Source organism: Lathamus discolor, chromosome 6 (assembly GCF_037157495.1).
Source record: "Lathamus discolor isolate bLatDis1 chromosome 6, bLatDis1.hap1, whole genome shotgun sequence".
In the NCBI taxonomy this organism is placed as follows: Eukaryota; Metazoa; Chordata; class Aves; order Psittaciformes; family Psittacidae; genus Lathamus; species Lathamus discolor.
Genome location: NC_088889.1, coordinates 46,786,791 through 46,805,603, shown reverse-complemented (window position 1 = coordinate 46,805,603; position 18,813 = coordinate 46,786,791). Strand labels below are relative to the sequence as shown.

The 18,813-nt window shown below is 37.5% G+C and overlaps 1 protein-coding gene across 4 annotated transcripts in view; it reads left to right on the top strand.

Annotated features, from left to right (window-relative positions):
* Positions 1-18,813, top strand: part of RASGRP1 (RAS guanyl releasing protein 1) — a 44,312-nt gene that overhangs the window by 22,337 nt on the left and 3,162 nt on the right. Inside the window, exons 4-17 of one of the 4 annotated variants that reach the window (XR_010614142.1) lie at positions 170-232; positions 733-864; positions 1,952-2,105; positions 5,427-5,600; positions 7,493-7,609; positions 9,386-9,661; positions 11,102-11,182; positions 11,770-11,874; positions 12,876-12,985; positions 13,638-13,782; positions 14,499-14,535; positions 15,129-15,275; positions 17,032-17,405; positions 17,861-18,007. Coding sequence is in view for 2 of the 4 variants with exons in the window: in XM_065686618.1 (XP_065542690.1) it covers positions 170-232; positions 733-864; positions 1,952-2,105; positions 5,427-5,600; positions 7,493-7,609; positions 9,386-9,661; positions 11,102-11,182; positions 11,770-11,874; positions 12,876-12,985; positions 13,638-13,782; positions 14,499-14,535; positions 15,129-15,275; positions 17,032-17,405; positions 17,861-17,905 (1,960 nt within the window). In the remaining 2 variants the exon portion in view is untranslated. Of the gene's footprint in view, positions 1-169; positions 233-732; positions 865-1,951; positions 2,106-5,426; positions 5,601-7,492; positions 7,610-9,385; positions 9,662-11,101; positions 11,183-11,769; positions 11,875-12,875; positions 12,986-13,637; positions 13,783-14,498; positions 14,536-15,128; positions 15,276-17,031; positions 17,406-17,860; positions 18,009-18,813 lie in introns of those variants that run through there. The other 3 variants (XR_010614143.1, XM_065686618.1, XM_065686617.1) reach the window with 3 other exon arrangements.

Here is an 18,813-nt window from a genome sequence, read left to right as displayed (position 1 = left end):
TAAACTTTCGCTAACAGTCCTGCAAGTCCACAAGTGTATACACTTGTGTAAAATCCTAAACTGGTATTATTTGTCATCAGTAGAATGATTCCTATTGCTTACAGGTACGGTACATGTTACATTTCATATCATACGTGAGTGGATGTGGTTTTCCTTAACAGTTTTCTACCTATCTTAATGCTTTAGAAAGTAAATCTTCCATGCTGTGTGTAAAGATATGCTATTTTGTGAGGTAAGAATATTCTTGCTTGATAAGTAATAGTCTCCAGCTATCCATGTGCTGTATGTAAGAATGCTTTCGCATATGTTAAGCTGATATTAAAAGGACAAACAGCTATACTGCTTCAACTTTTCAAGGTTCACTTTAGTGGTTTTACACAGAAAGACCCAACCAGCTTTGTGCACATCCATTGAAGCTAGTGCATGAATTGTTGGGTCACAGTTTTTAACTGAACCTGTATCTTAACCATCAGTGAAAAGTGACAGTGCTAGCATTGGTAGTATTGTGTCTAATATTAGTGTACAGGTCTATTAAAAAAATGAAGTGGGATATTGCAGCTATTGTATTCAGTAGGTAATTCTATTGTATTCAGCAAACTATTGTATTCAGTAGGTAATTCTCCTTAGTAATTCCACTCAGTCACTTGAAATGATTCTGGATCACTTTTCAGCCTTACTGATGTTAGAGTAAAACCTCTATTTTTGTGTTTCTGTATTTTCAATGTGCAATAGGTATTGGATTACAGAGTTCTGGGTTATGTTCAAAATGGACTCTAAACTATCCACAACTATGGAGGAATTTCAAGAACTGGTTAAAGCTAATGGTGAGGAGTTACACTGTCGTCTAATTGACACAACTCAAATGTGAGTGCTGAAGTCTCAATATGCTCAGAAAACAAACTTTTGCTCTGAATTTCCTGTATTCAAATATAATGTCTCTCCAGTATAGCAGCATAATTGTCCTACAGTGGGTTAAATTTATAGGTTGTATATTACCTATCCTCAGAAGAGTTTATACTTCGTTATAGATGTTATATATATATTACATAGAGAAACAGATTATATTTCAAGAATGGCTTAGGTTGAATTTAACTTCACTGTAGACTTTGTGCTGATTCTCTATGCTAGATAACTTTTACTCTGTCTAGGGAACCTAGAAAATTTGTAGAGGCCTAATGACTTTGAAGGATCACTTGAAGTCAAGGAGAGAGGAGAATACATTTTGATGGGTTAAAACAGATGAGGTTAAAAAAGTGTGTTTATATTTTTACCACCAAAGGTAAGTGAGAAGATGTAGTTTATTACATTGTAAAACTCTTGATTCTATTTTATGTGATTTTAGTTAGAAGATTACTTGTCCTGACAAGAAAAAATCCTATAGGTATACACCATATAGCTCTTTCTTAGGAAGAGAACCTTCCCTGTTATCAAGGTTACTAAGATAGCTCTGTGGAGCTCTGTAACTGTGTCAATTTGTACAGGTAAAAGCAGAGCAGAATTTGGCATACATTTTATATCTGGTTATGAAAGAGGTTTTTAACTTTTTCAAATGCAGTTGAATTTTCATTACTCTATGGGTGAATAGTGTAGGGCGAGAGTTCATACTCAGAGGCTCGTCAAGGAAACCTGTAAGAATTATTAAATGGAGGAGCACTGGATCTGTTCACTGAAGACAAAGTTAGGGATAGTAGTTCTTGAAGTGCAATATATAATCTTGTGCTGTTTAGTAATAATAGTTGTATTGTACTTACTTGCTACCTCAGTATGATAAAGACTAACAGTATTTTGTCATACAATCTTAAATGTATAAAAGGAACTAGCTGTTTAGAAATTCAAATAACTCACTTTTTATTGAAGTAAGGACTGAAAGCAGTGATATTTTTGTATTAGGGAGAGACGAAAATTTTGCTCTTCAGAAACTAACTCAGGGTAATTCTGTTTTGTCTAAAAGAAATTCTAGGGATTGGTCTAGGAAGCTGACACAGCGTGTAAAGACCAACACCAGTAAGAAACGTAAAGTTTCACTTCTTTTTGATCACCTTGAGCCAGAGGAGCTATCAGACCACCTTACCTATCTTGAATTTAAGTCTTTCCGAAGAATATCAGTAAGTGATTTTTATTTTTAAAATTTATTTATGTACTTACTTATTTTAAAGAAAGATATGAAGAACATAGAAAACATGGGAGAGGGGTAGTATTATAAGATTAACCCTGTGGTGCAAGCTCTTGGACAAACTGAGCCTGTGTCCAGATTCTTTTTGTTTGACTAGTGTTGAAGGTGGCCAGTAGCACTTATTCTGAGTGCATACCCTTTTGCTGCAGTCATTTGAGAGAGAGAGAGTGAACCTTTTAAGCAACTGAGGAACAGAGCTGGGGCAAGGTCAGTTGGAAGGAAGAGAAGTAAACCATTTGATCTTCTTCCAAATTACCCTTCTGTTAGAACAAGTGGTGTTTGGCACAGGAATAAGCAGCCTCCTTTGACTCAAGTCAATAACCAGGCTGAGATGGGATGAAGGAAACTTGGAATATTCTCCTAGAATGCTAACCTCCTGTGGCTGTAGGAAACAGTGCAGCATTCTTGTGCAGTGACTAATGGACTGTCTGTACAGAAGTCCACTGGACTCTGCTTGCCATTTTGTATTGTGCATAACAAAATAAAGACTAGGAATAAGGAAACAATTGAGAAAATGACATTTTTTTAATGTAAGGGGGGTTTAAAATATTTTATTATACAAGCTTTCAAGTACACAAACGATTTTTAAGGATTTATCTTTTGCTTTTGTAAGGATTTATGTTTTCTTTCATTTGCTTTGTTTTTTCAGCTATGTTGGCAGCATATAAGATGCTAAATTCCCCATGCACCCTGGCTTGCACCCTTGTATGCTACAGCATTACTTCTATTCAAACCCGATACAGTTTACAGATGGAAAAGAAAAGTGAACATTAGAGACCAAATTCTAAGGTGGTTTCAAAGTCAGTGTGATGACAACAATGAAAGCAAAGTGGGTTTTTTAGGGTTTTTTGTTTGTTTTTGTTATTTACAAATTGGGTTGGTTTGGGTTTGGCTTTTTTTCTTTCTTTTTTGAAACACAGTTTGAAGATGAAGTCTCACCAGGAGAGGGGCTCTCAACAGAATGTGGAAAATTTCACTGTTGTGTGTTAGTGGTCTTTTTTTTTTTTAGCTGACAGTACATGACTCTTCGTGTTTTGTTAAATGCAAAAAGACATAAAAGCAAAGTCATGCACAGATTGCTGCCTGTAGGCAGTAATAATATGCAAAGCTTATATAACTCTTAGCATTTTAAAGCTCTGTGCAGACAAAAAGTAATTAATGATTAATGAGCATAACAAGTATGACTGCAGTTAGAGTGTCAGATGTGGCATGGAGTTCCAACAGTTACATACTTGTCCACATTTCATGTGCTGAGTCCTGCATATGTTTTAGTATAAATTGAGTTACCAAGACCTCAGATCAGAAAATAATATGTAATTAATAAATAGCTGTATAGATTAACTTTTTACAGAATATGTTCATGGTATGCTAAGCCACAGAATCCTTTTGTTATTCTAACATGGCAGCATATCCTGGGAGACAGGCTGCAAATGACTTGTGTGTTGTCAGTCACAGGAATAACTATTCATTGGTTCAGTCATTTGAAAGTCGGGAAGAAACACTTGATCCCCTGAACATATATAGCACAGCAAAACCTTCCAGACACCGTATATCTTGCAGCAAACCAAAATGCAGGGAGTGGCGTTCACAGAGCAAAAATGGCAGGTATACTGGTGTTCGGAAACCATTTTAACTTACAGTTACAAAATACAGGGAGGCTACACTCTTTTGTAAGAATATGGATTCTGTTTTCTTGTTGAGACTCGTAAGTTAATCACTGCAATACCAGACGCCTGAATTATTGAAGTACCTGGACTTCTTTACCATATCTGCCATTAACAGTCTTAGAATCATAGAATCATAGAATAGTTAGGGTTGGAAAGGACCTCAAGATCATCTAGTTAAAGCTGTCCTTAATAAATTCTTACACCAAAATTATTTCAAAACTTTAAGTAGGATATTAGATATAAATTTGTTCAGCATTAAAAAAAATTCTTTTCTGAAGGTGAGAGCTGCTGGGAACAAAATATAAACTAATCAAACTGCTTCATAATTGTACTGTAACTGCTATGAAGTCCGTAATTATGTAGTCAGATATTGAAAAATTATCTATCTGTATAAAGTAGTTGCTTAAATTTCAAGATCCAGCCAAATCTGGCTGGGGTTCAAAATTCAAACAGTAATTTTAAGTAAGTACTATGTAATCTCAGAGACAGCTCTACTTATTACTGTTACTTATTATTAATTTAATAAGAGGACAAATCCAGAGATGTCTGCTGTCATATCTGCTTTTTAAAATGTTAATAGTTCTCATTAAATGTATGGAAAAATTGAAAAGTGGAGAGAAAGTGAGAGAGGGAGAGGAAAAAGAAATAGCAGCCTGACAATTTATGACCTTTTCTTAAGGATCAGTGCCATTCAGCACACTCCTATGGCCTTAAGAAAGCAATATGTCTCTATTACAGCTATGAATTTTTGGTAAAATGTTAGTATTAGTGATCATAGTAGAGAATGGATATATAAACCCTGTGTTGCATTTTCTGATGATTCAAATTCTTGTGTATTCTTGTTATTGGATAAATCAAGAGAATGGGTAAGCATTGCATCAACAAAACCAAATGATTGCTTCTTTTTGACTTTACCAGTAAGAATGGCTTAAAAAATCTATTTGGTACATACAGGTGTCTACTGAACAATTTTAGAACACTTTGGTTAAATAAGAGAATCTCACAAGCTGTATTAAAAATATTAACAAATCTGTAGCCCTCATTCTTAATGGTCTTGTATAAATTTTATATTAATCTCATTGAGCTTGCTTTTTGTATTAGTATAGCTTAATTCAGAAGTGTGACCTACATACGTAAACTGAACACTTAATTTCCTTAAACTATCACTGAGTTACTAGATTACACTTTAAAATCAGTTTAACCTTCCCTGTTGAAGCCTAGATTCAGTGAATCTAAGGAGCCACTGAGCTGGGAGGATAGCCATCATCCTAAATTTTATGAGAGTCGAGGCTCCTGAGATACATATGATGTAAATGGTGTGATACAAATTATGGGAAAAAAGATGCTTTCAGCTAATTCAATTAGTTGAAGCCTTCTGCCTTGAACTGAACAAAGCTTTGACCAAGGAGAAAATTCAGTCTTGTGGATATTTAAGGTGTAAAATATATCTTGCATATTTCATTTAAAAAGCAGGCCTTTATCTGCACACAGATTATGAGGTATACGAGTTTTCATTTACACTCTTTGTTTTGTTTGTTTTTTTTTGTTTTGGTTTGGTTTGTTTGTTTGGTTGGTGTTTTTTTAAGTTCTCAGATTATCAGAACTACATTGTGAATAGCTGTGTGAAGGAGAATCCAACAATGGAAAGATCAATTGCTCTTTGCAATGGTATCTCTCAGTGGGTGCAGCTAATGGTTCTCAGCAGACCAACACCACAGCTTCGGGCTGAAGTGTTCATCAAGTTCATTCATGTTGCACAGGTCAGTTAAATCTTTTATGATGGTAGAGCGGTAGATGTGGTTTTTCTTGATTTCAGTAAGGCATTTGATACTGTCTCCCACAGCATCCTCATAGATAAGCTAAAGAAGTGTGGGCTTGACGATCAAGTAGTGAGGTGGATCGAGAACTGGTTGAAAGGAAGAAGGCAGAGAGTTGTGGTCAATGGCGCAGAATCTAGCTGGAGGTCTGTGACTAGTGGAGTCCCTCAGGGGTCGGTGCTGGGACCGGTGCTGTTTAATATTTTCATCAATGACCTGGATGAGGGAACTGAGTGCACCCTCAGCAAGTTTGCTGATGACACAAAACTGGGAGGAGTGGCTGACACACCAGAGGACTGTGCTGCCATTCAGCGAGACCTGGACAGGCTGGAGAGTTGGGCGGGGAGAAACTTGATGAAATTTAACAAGGGCAAGTGTAGAGTCTTGCATCTGGGGAAGAACAACCCCATGTACCAGTACAGGTTGGGGGTTGACCTGCTGGAAAGTAGTGAAGGGGAAAGGGACCTGGGGGTCCTGGTGGATAGGAGGATGACCATGAGCCAGCAATGTGCTCTTGTGGCCAAGAAGGCAAATGGCATCTTAGGGTGCATTAGAAAGGGAGTGGTTAGTAGGTCAAGAGAGGTTCTCCTCCCCCTCTACTCAGCCTTGGTGAGGCCGCATCTGGAATATTGCGTCCAGTTCTGGGCCCCTCTGTTCAAGAAGGACAGGGAATTGCTTGAAGGAGTCCAGCGCAGAGCCACAAAGATGATTAAGGGAGTGGAACATCTCCCTTATGAGGAGAGGCTGAGGGAGCTGGGTCTCTTTAGCTTGGAGAAGAGGAGACTGAGGGGTGACCTCATCAATGTTTACAAATATGTAAAGGGTGGGTGTCAGGATGATGGAGCTAGGCTTTTTTCAGTGATATCCAGTGATAGGACAAGGGGCAATGGGTGTAAACTGGAGCATAGGAAGTTCCACGTTAACATCAGGAAGAACTTCTTTACTGTAAGAGTGACAGAGCACTGGAACAGGTTGCCCAGGGGGGTTGTGGAGTCTCCTACACTGGAGATATTCAAGGCCCGCCTGGACAAGTTCCTGTGTGATGTACTGTAGGTTACCCTGCTCTTGCAGGGGGGTTGGACTAGATGATCTTTTGAGGTCCCTTCCAACCCTTGGGATTCTGTGATTCTGTGATTCTGTGACATGTGTATGTTTATTTCGTCTTTCTCTGATACAGCCCTTAAGGTGTTCTTCCCGTGCTGCTACTGTAGGGTCGGCTGGGAGTGTTGGTACTGGTCTCCTGGTTCATACATACAGCATGCACATTTGTGTATGCTGTGGCTTCATATCAGCTATTCAGATATTATGGCACCATTACTTTCTCATATTCATTCTAAAATAACCCACCTGGTTTCACTGAAAAACTAGTCTTACTTTTGAATCAGCTAGTGAGATTCCAAGCTGTGACTGTGTCCCTTTCCAAAGCATGAACCACTATTATGCCTTTGGCCATAATTAGAAGCATTTCTACTAGATATGCCTTACTGGGTGGAAGAAGAGATATGGTCCTATTGGTAATCTTTGCATACTAATTCAACTGCAATCATAATGAAGATAATAGGCAGCGTTTCCTAGTTGTGGCGGGCTGTGGGAAGAGGGAGAAGTACTGAGGAAGTACTTTGAAGATTTAGTGTATCTTCAGAATTAATATCTAATAACAGTAGAATAAGTATGTTGCACCCAGTAAAATCACAGCTCATTACCAAAATGCATATTGGCACAAAACTTGTAAGACTTTAGAGGAAGACGGTAGAGGAAATGTAGAATTTGGATGTGTGTAGTGAACAACTTGAACTTTAAAAAATAATACTGTGTTTTTGGGTGTGTCAACACAGAAGCTCCACCAGCTGCAAAACTTCAATACATTAATGGCAGTGATAGGAGGTCTCTGTCACAGCTCAATTTCCAGACTCAAGGAAACAAGCTCATGTGTTCCTCATGATGTAATTAAGGTTGGTATCACTCCTCTTAAGTTTTACAAAGATGGCCTTTAACTTTTTTTGTTGCTGCACACACAAAAAACCAGTCTTATTTCGTTGAACAAGATGGAGAGAAAACCAGGAGAGAAAAAAAAAAAAAAGAAAGAATTCCTTTGGTTTTGGAGGAGTTTTCTTTGTTATTTCAACTCTACGGTACCAGTTACTCCTACAATTCCAACCCCACTTTTCTTCAAAATTTCTATAGCTTCTCTAAAGTTTCTCTTTGAATACTCAGATGCGACAAGCTGCATTTTCATTTATTTGCAGTTGTACAGAATAGCATTCAAAGACAAAAGCAGAGGATTGGATCCTAGAACATTTGAGGAAAAAAACTATTGTGATTGCTTGCGACATTGACCCTCTCGAGTCTATGAATGCTAGCACAGAGCTCTGCATTTTGAGTTTAAAACTGAAAGGACTGGTTTTATTTATCTGATTTCTCTGGGACAGATTTTATCTAGTTCAGACGTGAGCAAACTTAGTCCTAGTATGCACGTGTTACAATACAGTGCGATGTTAGGAATCAGTTGTAATTTCCGTTTGAATTCTTGTGGAATACAGATACATTTTTTTTGAGATACTTCCTACTAAAACTGTGAAGAAAACCATATTTTTTAGCAGTGGAATAGCTTCTTCAGAGATTAATATGCTGTATTATTTTATCTTGTTTAGAGCCTGAAAGATTTTGTATAGGTATCTAATGAACCTGTTTTGATCACAGCATAATCAGTTTGAATGAACAGTGCATACCTGAAGTATAGACCAGAAATATGACCTCCTACTGATAATTGTTGCAGCTCTCATGTTCTATAAAAACCAGTTATCAAGCTTATATTAGAAGCGTATTGTTTTAAAAATTTTGTCATTACAAGAAGTGGACTACCTATGTGTCCATCATATGAATAACTTCTTTATGGCAACATATTGTATACAAACACGAACAGAAAGCAAGTAAATAAAGGCTCTTAATTAGTGTCTTTAGAACACACTTTAAAATTTAACAATAACGAATTGTTGGCAAAGGTTAAAAATCAAGGGGTTAGTCGGAACTTCCACAAGAAAATATCAGTCCATTGATTTTATAAGGTTAAGAATCAGTACCTGTATGGTTTTACACAAGGGAAATATTTATACTGCTAGACTTGAGATTCATTTAGTCTTTACAACAAGTCAAATATTCTGATTTTTCTTCATTTCCATGGAAAAAATAAGTTTTCTTAAAAGCACAGATGTGCCACCTTGAACTGTAGTAGGAGTTCTGGTCATGCTGTGATGGGACCATATCACAATGTAGGGTTTCTCTGCCAAGACTTTCCAATTCCAGCAATTCCAGCTGTTGACCTGGAAGCTGAAGAAGTGCATTCCACATTTTAAGGTGAAGATGATGGCTTTTATGGAGGTCAGAGAGCTTGTGCTATGCATCATCTACATACACATCCCCTTGATCTGAGAGGATCCTATTTCTTTTACCAGCATTAATGCTGCTCTTCCCACATTATATACTATAATATTATCTATTATTATAATATTATTATATTATTATAATATATAATATTATCTATTATATGTTCTAGATAGTTAAATTAGGTGAGGCAAATACCTAGATTTCATTTGAAACCTAAAGCTTTAAAAAGCATTTCAAGAGTCATTGCAAGTAAACCTAATATTAATAACATGGGAAATTTTTGTGCTGTGTGACCAGAATAAAACCAGTAACCAATTTTGATTTTTTTTTTGCTTTATTTTTAGGTGTTTAATGAAATGACGGAACTGCTTTCATCATACAGAAATTATGATAGTTACCGACGTGCCTATAATGAGTGCAGTAACTTTAAGATCCCAATACTTGGGGTCCACCTGAAAGACTTGATATCACTTTATGAGGGCATGCCAGACTACTTAGAGGACAAAAAAATTAACATATACAAACTATACTCTCTGTATAACCACATAAATGAGCTGATACAACTTCAGGAAATGCCACTTCCCCTGGAGGCTAATATGGACCTTGTTCATTTACTTACAGTAAGTCTGTTAGATGAGGTAAATACCTCAATTGAAAAAATAATTTCATATGCCTCTCAAGCGACTAAGTAGAGAATTCTATTAATTATAAATACGTAATATTGTAAGATTTTTCTTTCCTCAATGGAACGTACAATAATAGAAGAGGAAAAAGTTAGTGATACTGATTTATCTGGCAGCAATGGTAGAAGTGCCAGTTCAGCAGTATGCTTACAATTCTTTCTATAAGGCAAGGAAATGTTTATTATATATGCTATATATGACAGGATATAAATTAAGAGATATACTTCATTTCAGAGTAGGATCTTCTAATCTGCTAATATTTCAGGGCACATAACTTTCCCGTTTGTTCCTGGATTTTTCCAACAGTCTTTCTCCTTCTGTTTCCTTTAGTCATCAGCTTTCCTGGTAGCAGGCAAATCAGTTTGAAGAGGTATTAATAACTCCATACATAAGTCAAAAATTCATTGAAGCAGCATTTGAACTTTTGTTTTTGAGTGTCAGAAACTACTTTTATTTCCCTAAGAATCTAAAATTATTCACTATTATGACTACAACAGTAATGTTTGCAGTTGTTGCATGTGTGCAATTTAAATAAGGTTATTAATTGGTTAAAATAGCATATTTTGATTTCTAGTTTATATACCTATGACTACAGTAGTGTTGACTCTCTTAACAAGTTTATACTTTCTTTGGGCTTGCCATAGATTGAGGCTTGTAACATATTTATGTCTGGGTTTTCTATTCAATCGTGTCTCGTGTGTTTTCATGCAAATAGTTAAAAATCTTACCAGTCTTTAATCTCAGCTTGAAATTTGTATCTGCTATACTATTTTCCAGGACATATGCAAAAGCAAAAGTATAAATTTGACGATTTTTTCTATTTCCTTTATATATCCAGCTGTAATATTTCTCGCTGTATGTAATTGCCATTGGGAGCTAAGGGTTCTCACTAAATATATTCAAGCCTATCTTTTATCTTCATCATGTACTTCTTAGTTCAATACAGTCAACCACAGCTGGTTTGGATAAATATGACAAGTTTAAACAGGAGTTTTCTGAGAATTTGACTTGAGGGACAGTTTCATTGGAATGGTGCTTTTGTGCTTAGCTGCACAACAGACCACTTGAATATTATGGGAGTAATGTGTTTTTTCAGGTTACTTATTAACTGACTGCTAATTATGCCTACAGTCACTTCCTGTGCTGATGACTGTGGCTGTGTAATGATACAGATTTCCAGATAATGGCAATAACAGTCAGGAATTTAGAAATGTACCCCTTTTAAGTCACGGTGAACACCTGCGCAGCTCACATGCGTTTTTCCTAGGGGCTACCAAAATTAAAAACCCTCAAAAAAACACTCATGCACACTGGGAACAGGTTTATCAAGGGGCAGTGACTGGTTTGGAATTAAACTAATTTTGTGTTTGATTGCAGCTGTCCCTTGATCTTTACTACACAGAAGATGAAATTTATGAGCTTTCATATGCGCGAGAGCCACGAAGTCACCGAGCTGCTGTAAGGGCTTTTACAGAGTCTAAGTGAAAAAGACCATAAATTTAATGATTAACATAACTTATCCCTTGCATTAATTTTATTTTATGCTAAATTGAAAACATTTCACCTTTATAGACTGAGCAAAATCTGTTAAAGAATAAATTGTTTAGTTGATAATGAAACCTAAGCTAGAATATATGGGAGAATTGACACCATATCAGGTTTTATAATATGAACACAAACACGAATGAAGTTACTTGTGTTGAGCCTGATGTCATGTCTCTATCTGCGCAATTGCTACTGATTCTTTTAAATGAAGAATTCTTACGTGATTTAAGTGATGAAACCCATGAGTGTTATATTGTAGTTTTGTTCCTGTTTTATAAATATGGAAAAATTTGTGAATTTACAGGGCTATTGGTGAACTGTAATAATTGAAGGAACAGCCACTGTTTTGGACAGTTCAGGGAAGAGCTTACTCTGAAGTGCCATGTAATTATCAAAAGTATAATGTTGGGTCCAAGAGGCCATTTGTCACAAATGACAGAAGTGTAATCCAGAAAATCTTTCCATGTGGTACTAATGAAGTTCCATTCAATTTATTCTAGCCTTTGACACCTTCCAGACCACCAGTAGTTGCAGACTGGGCCTCAGGAATAGCACCAAAACCTGATCCAAAAACCATCAGCAAACATGTTCAGAGGATGGTTGATGTAAGTATGGTTGGCCCATTTACCTTACATTTCACTCATAGCCTTAATCTCTAGGTATGAGGAGGTAGAAAGAAGGGAAAAAATACTGGACTCATTCAAAGCTGTGCTGAGTTTGTAAGCACACCTGTCCTCGTAAACAGGTATTTCTGCATAGCTGTAAATAGCAGCAGTGGCTGATGAGGCATGGAAGGAGATTCCTTAAATGTCTAAGGAACCAGCAGGGAGTGTGAATGCCAGTGACATTCTTCCAAGGAGTCAGGGAGTCCATCTGTAGAAGGGATTCCAACATCATGTTATTTGGTCTGAAACTGGGCCTCTCAGTGGCTTTAGCCACTAGCAGCCATTGCTTCTTCTCTCGTATGGGTCACCTGCTTTTCTGGAAATCATTCAGTAAACTCAGGTGATTGATTCTGAAAATGACAGAGAGAGGAAAAGACTTTGTCTTTGCATCCTTGCTTCATCTCTTCTCCTTCTAGACACTTCTAATTTTGCTAGGTATCCTTTGATACATGCTGGTTTGGAATACATTTCTAAATTTGGCCTAGGGGTGCTCCTTGCCTTAGGGCGAGAGACAAACAGTAATGTGGAAATGGGTGTCTACATGACAATTCTGTCATATAACTACTTTTCACATAACATTCACCTGATGAAATAAACCAGACAGCTACATTGATTTAGCTGCAGAGATCGCCACTGAGAAGACTAATTGATTTAGTACAAGTTGTATATGTAGACATGGACATAATGATCTTAAAGCAAAACTGAAAAAGAGATGTGACTGTGTAGTGAAGTGTTTAGTCCAGCCTATGTTGACTTATCTACATTTTGCTACAAATCAAGATACCCTAGTGTTTCTTTAATCTCAGTCAAAAAAGGCAGTTAGACTGTTGGCACTGTTTAATAGATAGTGGGAGAGGAAATCCATAAATATTGTGGAGACTTTCTAGAGTGGTAATTCAGTCCGTTCTCCTTATAAACTGTTGTAATATTACCTTGCACAGTCTGTCTTCAAAAATTATGACCATGATCAGGATGGATACATTTCCCAGGAAGAATTTGAGAAGATAGCTGCCAGTTTTCCTTTCTCATTTTGTGTAATGGCTAAGGACTGGTGAGTACCTAGTCCTGCTTATCAACTTTGTAGCATGTTTTTTTGGAGGGCTTTTGGGGGTTTTGTGTTTAGATTTTATTTGTGTCATTACAGTGGTAAAATCATCCTCTTCACCCCCAAATAGAAGTGAAAATATGACAAAACCATTTTCTAAGTGTGTTGTGAATGTCACCTGTATGAGCTTACAGAAGTTGTAACCAGGCAGATAGAGGAGGAAGAACTGATAATAGAAAAAAAAAATAAAAATTTTAATGATATTCAGTATATACTACTAAGGAACTTTCCTAAAATGAACGTGTTCCTCAAAAATAGAGAATTGGCAAACATATACTTTGGTCAATTTAAGAACATTTTTCTTAACATATTGAAGCATGGAAAAACACAATAGTGATTATTCAGAGATTTTCTATGAAGTAGTTTTGAGGTTGCATCGCATGTGCAGATATTTCATTTATCCTTACAGGCTGCATTTTTAATGTGTAGATAAGTTTCTGTAGACTTTGGGAGCAGTCAACAAGATTACTGAGATCACTGCAGGTTTTGGCCCGTGAAACTATTTCCATTTTAAATTGTGAAGAAACATATGTTTAATTCTCCTTATGCTGTTAAGAAAATGTGTGTCTCACAAACAGCTTCTCTTGTTTATTTTCAGGGAAGGTCTGATTAGCAGGGATGAAATAACAGCCTACTTTATGAGGGCTAGCTCAATCTATTCCAAATTAGGACTTGGCTTTGCTCACAGCTTCCAAGAGACCACTTACTTGAGACCTACATTCTGCGACAACTGTGCTGGATTTGTAAGCTTACTTTTTAGTAAATTATGTTAAAACTGCTTGGAATAATGCCTTTTTTAAATCTCATAATCACTATGTGTCATATACAGAAATGGATCTATATAAAACACCGGTGAAGCTATATGGAACACTAGGCTTCTGGCTGGTGTTGCTATTTAAGGCACCCTTTATGCTCCTCTTGCAGTACTATTACCTATTTAAACATGGCTCCCACCTTGTGGTGTTTGGTTGTGTCACCAGAGAGTCTCAGACAAGACTTCCAAATCCAGAGCCTTCCACTCCTTGGGGCTGTTAGAACTCATGTCCTGGTACAGATATGGCATGCCCCCTGCCTGTGACAAAGAGAGATTTAGTAAAACTGACTGTCCTACCAATCCCCGGTTCAGCTGGGATCAAACAAGGGTGCTGAGATAGAATTTTCCATCTGTTCCAGCTCCACAACTTCTCTGGGGGCTGTCAGGTCTGCTGATGTACTCGTTACAGACTAGGTCAAGGTATTCTGTTTGTGATTGAGGAACAAATAAAATATTCTTAAATATCTTACGCTAAAGAGGTAAATAGTTCATATTTTGACCGTAACATTAAAACGATAGGAAACCAAGATATTCTGCAGGTGCTCAGATCTTAGAAATGAGTGGAGCTTTTCGTGGATTTTTATCCATTATCAATGTGCAGATAGATATATTAATGCTAAGTCTTTCTGTTTGTTTGAATGTCAGCTATGGGGAGTCATTAAACAAGGATACAGATGCAAAGGTAAGACTTCATACTTTGTTAATTTTGATCTATAATTGATGGTAATAATCTGATAATCCAGAGATCCATTGCTATGTCTATGGACCTATTTAATCTGACCTCTCAGAGAGAAAACTGATTCAGGAATAGTGTGTCAGACATATGGTCCAGAAGAAATGCAAAGGTGAAGGAACTCATAACTGACAGCTTTAACCCTTTGCAAAACATCACTGAATTCAAATTTGGGAACAGACCCTTCTATTCCAATGGGCTGAAACACCAACACTGTGAAGACTGTGCAGCACATACACAGTATGTATTTTGCAGAGTTTTCTTCCTCATATAGGTATCTGCTTTCTCTGCAAATCCTATAGTCAGAATGCTGTTGCGACTGAATGTTGCTGTTTTGTATTTTCACAATGAAAAGGTGTTTTCTGTGTATATAGCAAAGGGATGTCATTGGTCTGTTTACAAGATGTATGCTGTTACAGGTAACACATGTATAGAACACCAAAGAAGCTTTCTTGCTTCTTTAGGAGGCAACACAGTGTAAGAACTGATCTTAGATGCTACAGCAGAGCCACCGAATCATGTAAACTCTGTTTTGTTTATAGACTGTGGAATGAACTGTCACAAGCAATGCAAAGACCTGGTTGTGATAGAGTGCAAGCGAAGACCCAAAACATCAATTCCGGACAGCAGCCCAACATCTGCTCTTGCTTCAAGCCTCTGCCCAGTAGGAGTCAAAGAGCAATTCCATGGTGAGAAAAGATCCCATTAAAAAGATCAAAAGATCTAGATAGTCTTTCCTTTGCTCCTTTTCCTTTTAAAGCTGAGTTGTACAGCATCAGCTTAGGTTTTGTTAGTTAACTTTCAGGGTTTAATCAACATATAAAGTACAACCAGCCGTGAGCCTGTACCAAGTAACACCATTCCAGTTCTTGTCTGAGTAACGAAAGGCTCCCTTTCTGGGAGATCTCTTGTCACATGACATAATGTGTGGTGCACGAATGCCACAAAAACTGGTTGAATCTTGTCTCATGAGAGCTAGATGTGAGGAACTGAACAGCTGACAGGTTCCTTTGATTCTCGTCTTGTGACTAGCTGGTCTTAGCACACTCAGCAGTTTTTACCACTGTTGTCACATTAAGCGACCACTGCACTGTTACAGTTCTGACTTGGATTGTAATGTGGAGTTTATAAAGTCAGTTTACTTACGTATCTGTGTACTAGGAAGATCAGGAGCTAATTGTATTTAATTTTTCCACTTCAGCAGCTGAATCTACTACTCCTCTTCATCTGTCCATCTTTCATTCAGTCAGAAATCTACTCTCTGTTCTTTTCTTCTACATCTGTATAAAGTTTGCATGAAAGGTGTATAAACTTTTCATACTGTGTATTACCTTGTAGACTTCCGAAGGAGAAAACACTGTCCTTGATTAAGATGTCAGGCTACTTTTGTTTTGAATTTTGTGTTCCAAATCTCTCAATACTCACTTGCTTTGAATTTCTCTCCTGCCTTTATCTAATGTTCTTCAAATCTACTTCTTGTCACTTCGATATCCATCTTCTGTGTTGTATTTAAGATTCATAGTGCTGGATTCCATCTTAGGCTTTCTATTAGCACAATGCAGCCAATTTCTCTTGATAACTGACCACATGCATCTCTAAGACGGCACCTGCCATGGCTGCAGCACTGCGTAGTAACCATCTCATGGGATGTCATGCTTATAGAGAGGTTGAGCTGCAGTGTGTTGCCCCATATCACCCAGTGTGCCAGAATGCTGTACCTCTCAAGGCTATATCATGTCAAAGAATGAGAATTTAGGTCTTCGTTGAAGGTGTAAGCCTCATCTGTTCATCCATATCCTCATGTAATTCCCCAGAGCCTGCAGCAGCTACTGGACTGACTCTTTTCTTTCCCCTCATGTGTGTGAATATGCAGTCTTATTTTGTTTTCTTCCCAGTGACAGAAGTTACTTTATCTGAAACAGATCTTGTTAAAATCCTTTAATCATATCTTTTGCCCACTGCTTCTAACATTGTGGGTTCTTCCCCCCACCCCTTTTAACTGCACAAGTAAAAGTAGTTTAGGATGACCTATACAAAAGCAGTGTAAAATTAAAAAATTCATTATTTCACCTTTATGAAGAGGGTAAGTTTTGTCTTACAGTTGCAAGTTATGGTAACACTGAACTAACACCCAGGCTTAATTTTGCAGCCCAATCACTAAGATTGATGGTCTGTATAAAACCCCATAGCCATCTAGAAGCTTTCCTCTAGCTAATCTTGATGGTACACTTGGTTTTCCTCTTGCTGATCCATATTTATGTTACCGAGACATGCAAAGATTTTCAAGAGACACAGTGGTAAGAAACTTCCAGTGATACCTATTTTGGAGAGCAATTAATATAAAAAGAATATGTTTATTTATTAAAACCATGTTTAATTACTGTGAGTCTGTTTCTCCTTTCCTGGGATAAGATCTTGACTCAATTTATCATATATAACCTACAGGTCAAGAAGAAGGACTGTTTACATTTCCTAATGGAGAAGTAGTGGAACACAGTGAAGACAGCAAGGACAGAACCATTATGCTCATGGGTTCCTCAGCTCAGAAAATCTCAGTGAGATTGAAACCATCTGTGGTTCATGAGGGTACACAGACTGATCCTGTACTGCTGGGTGCCGATGTATCTCGTAGGCAGATTGAGAAGAAAGAACATAAGATGCCAGAAAATCCTTATCTCCAGCTAGCTCCACCATCCCCATTTCCAAGCCCAATTCTAGGCCGCAAAAAGGCATATGTTAAATGGGAAAACAAGGACTCCAGCCAGAAAAAGAAGGAGGAGCATCACAGCTGTAAACCCTCATACCAGGAACTTGAGCAGGTACATACATGATGAAACAAATTCTGGTTGGAGGGGGGGGGTGGCAGGGTGGCTGAGTGGGAAGTTGTGACTCTACTCCAGTGTAATTAATTTCCAGAACAATCCATGAATAGCATCATAAATTCTTAGCCACTTTAACTCCAGTAATGCTTCATTTCAAGCATAAATTTTAGCACTAGTGTAGGGCTTAGGGAATAAATTTTGAAGCCCTTGTTATGATTACACTGATCCCTGTCAGTCTTAAAAGTTATAAGCAAGAACATGATCACAATCCAGTCCCTTAGGACAGCATGTTATTCTGTAAAGTAACAGAGTCCTAAGTTTCTTCCTGCTTTTGGTAGCCTCTGCTCCCCTAAGTGACAGAATATCTAAGGCCGGGGGCGGTGGGGCGGGGAGGGAGGCTCTGCTTTTGTTCAACTGACAGTGAATCCTTTCTTTTTTTTGATAACTTTAAGTCACCAAGATATTTTCCTGTGAACAGACATGATGCCTCTTGCTAGATTTCACCTGCATCAGCCCAGTTGTGGCTCACCTTACTCTACAAGTGTTCTGACAAAGTAGCTATTCATAAGGCTGTCACCTCAGATTTGGCCCAAATTCAGGTTTGTAGAAAAAAAACACCTTTCCAGACAGATTAAAGAGAACTATCACAGTATCAACAATGCAATGAGAATGATCCAGATATGACTATGAGGGACAAAGGCGGATTTATTTTCATACTTAAATCATTGCTGTCTTTATTCTGAGATAGATAAACAGGAAAACAGTCCAGAAACAGGACCACAGCCTGATCTTTGTATGCTCAGTATAACTTTCAAAGTATCATTTGCTATTGATAATATGAGCTTACCTTTTACAAAAGATGATTGGTTTATTAAGACGGAGATTAAGACATTTAGCAAGAATTTTCCAGTACAGACCATTTCTCTTTCAGTCAACAGTCCATTCAATATAGACAAGGATGTGAAGTGTGGATGCAATTGTAAGCACTGGTTCTTTAAAATGTCCCATTCATGTCAGTCCCACAGTTTACACTTATCCTTGCTCCCTCAGCAGATCCTGATCTCAATTACTGAAGAGCATCTGATGTTACAAATTAATGTCTTACTGTACATCAGTTTCTGCATTAGTAGAGCAGAAAAGTGTGAGCTGTGTTCTGGTTTCTCCTAGATTACTGCTGTTAAGAGAGGAGCAGAGGAGGGTGGATAAATGCAGCTTGTGGACATAACTGTCAGCTGCTGGAAAGTTCTAAAAGTATACACAAAGGATAGACCAGTGACTATGAAAACATTCAAATAAGTTACTGGTTCCATTCCACTGATAAGAGCTACACCAACTTAACGTTCATGCCAGTCAACCTAAACATAAAACCAGACAGTCCTGAGACAAATTAAAAATAAAATACCAT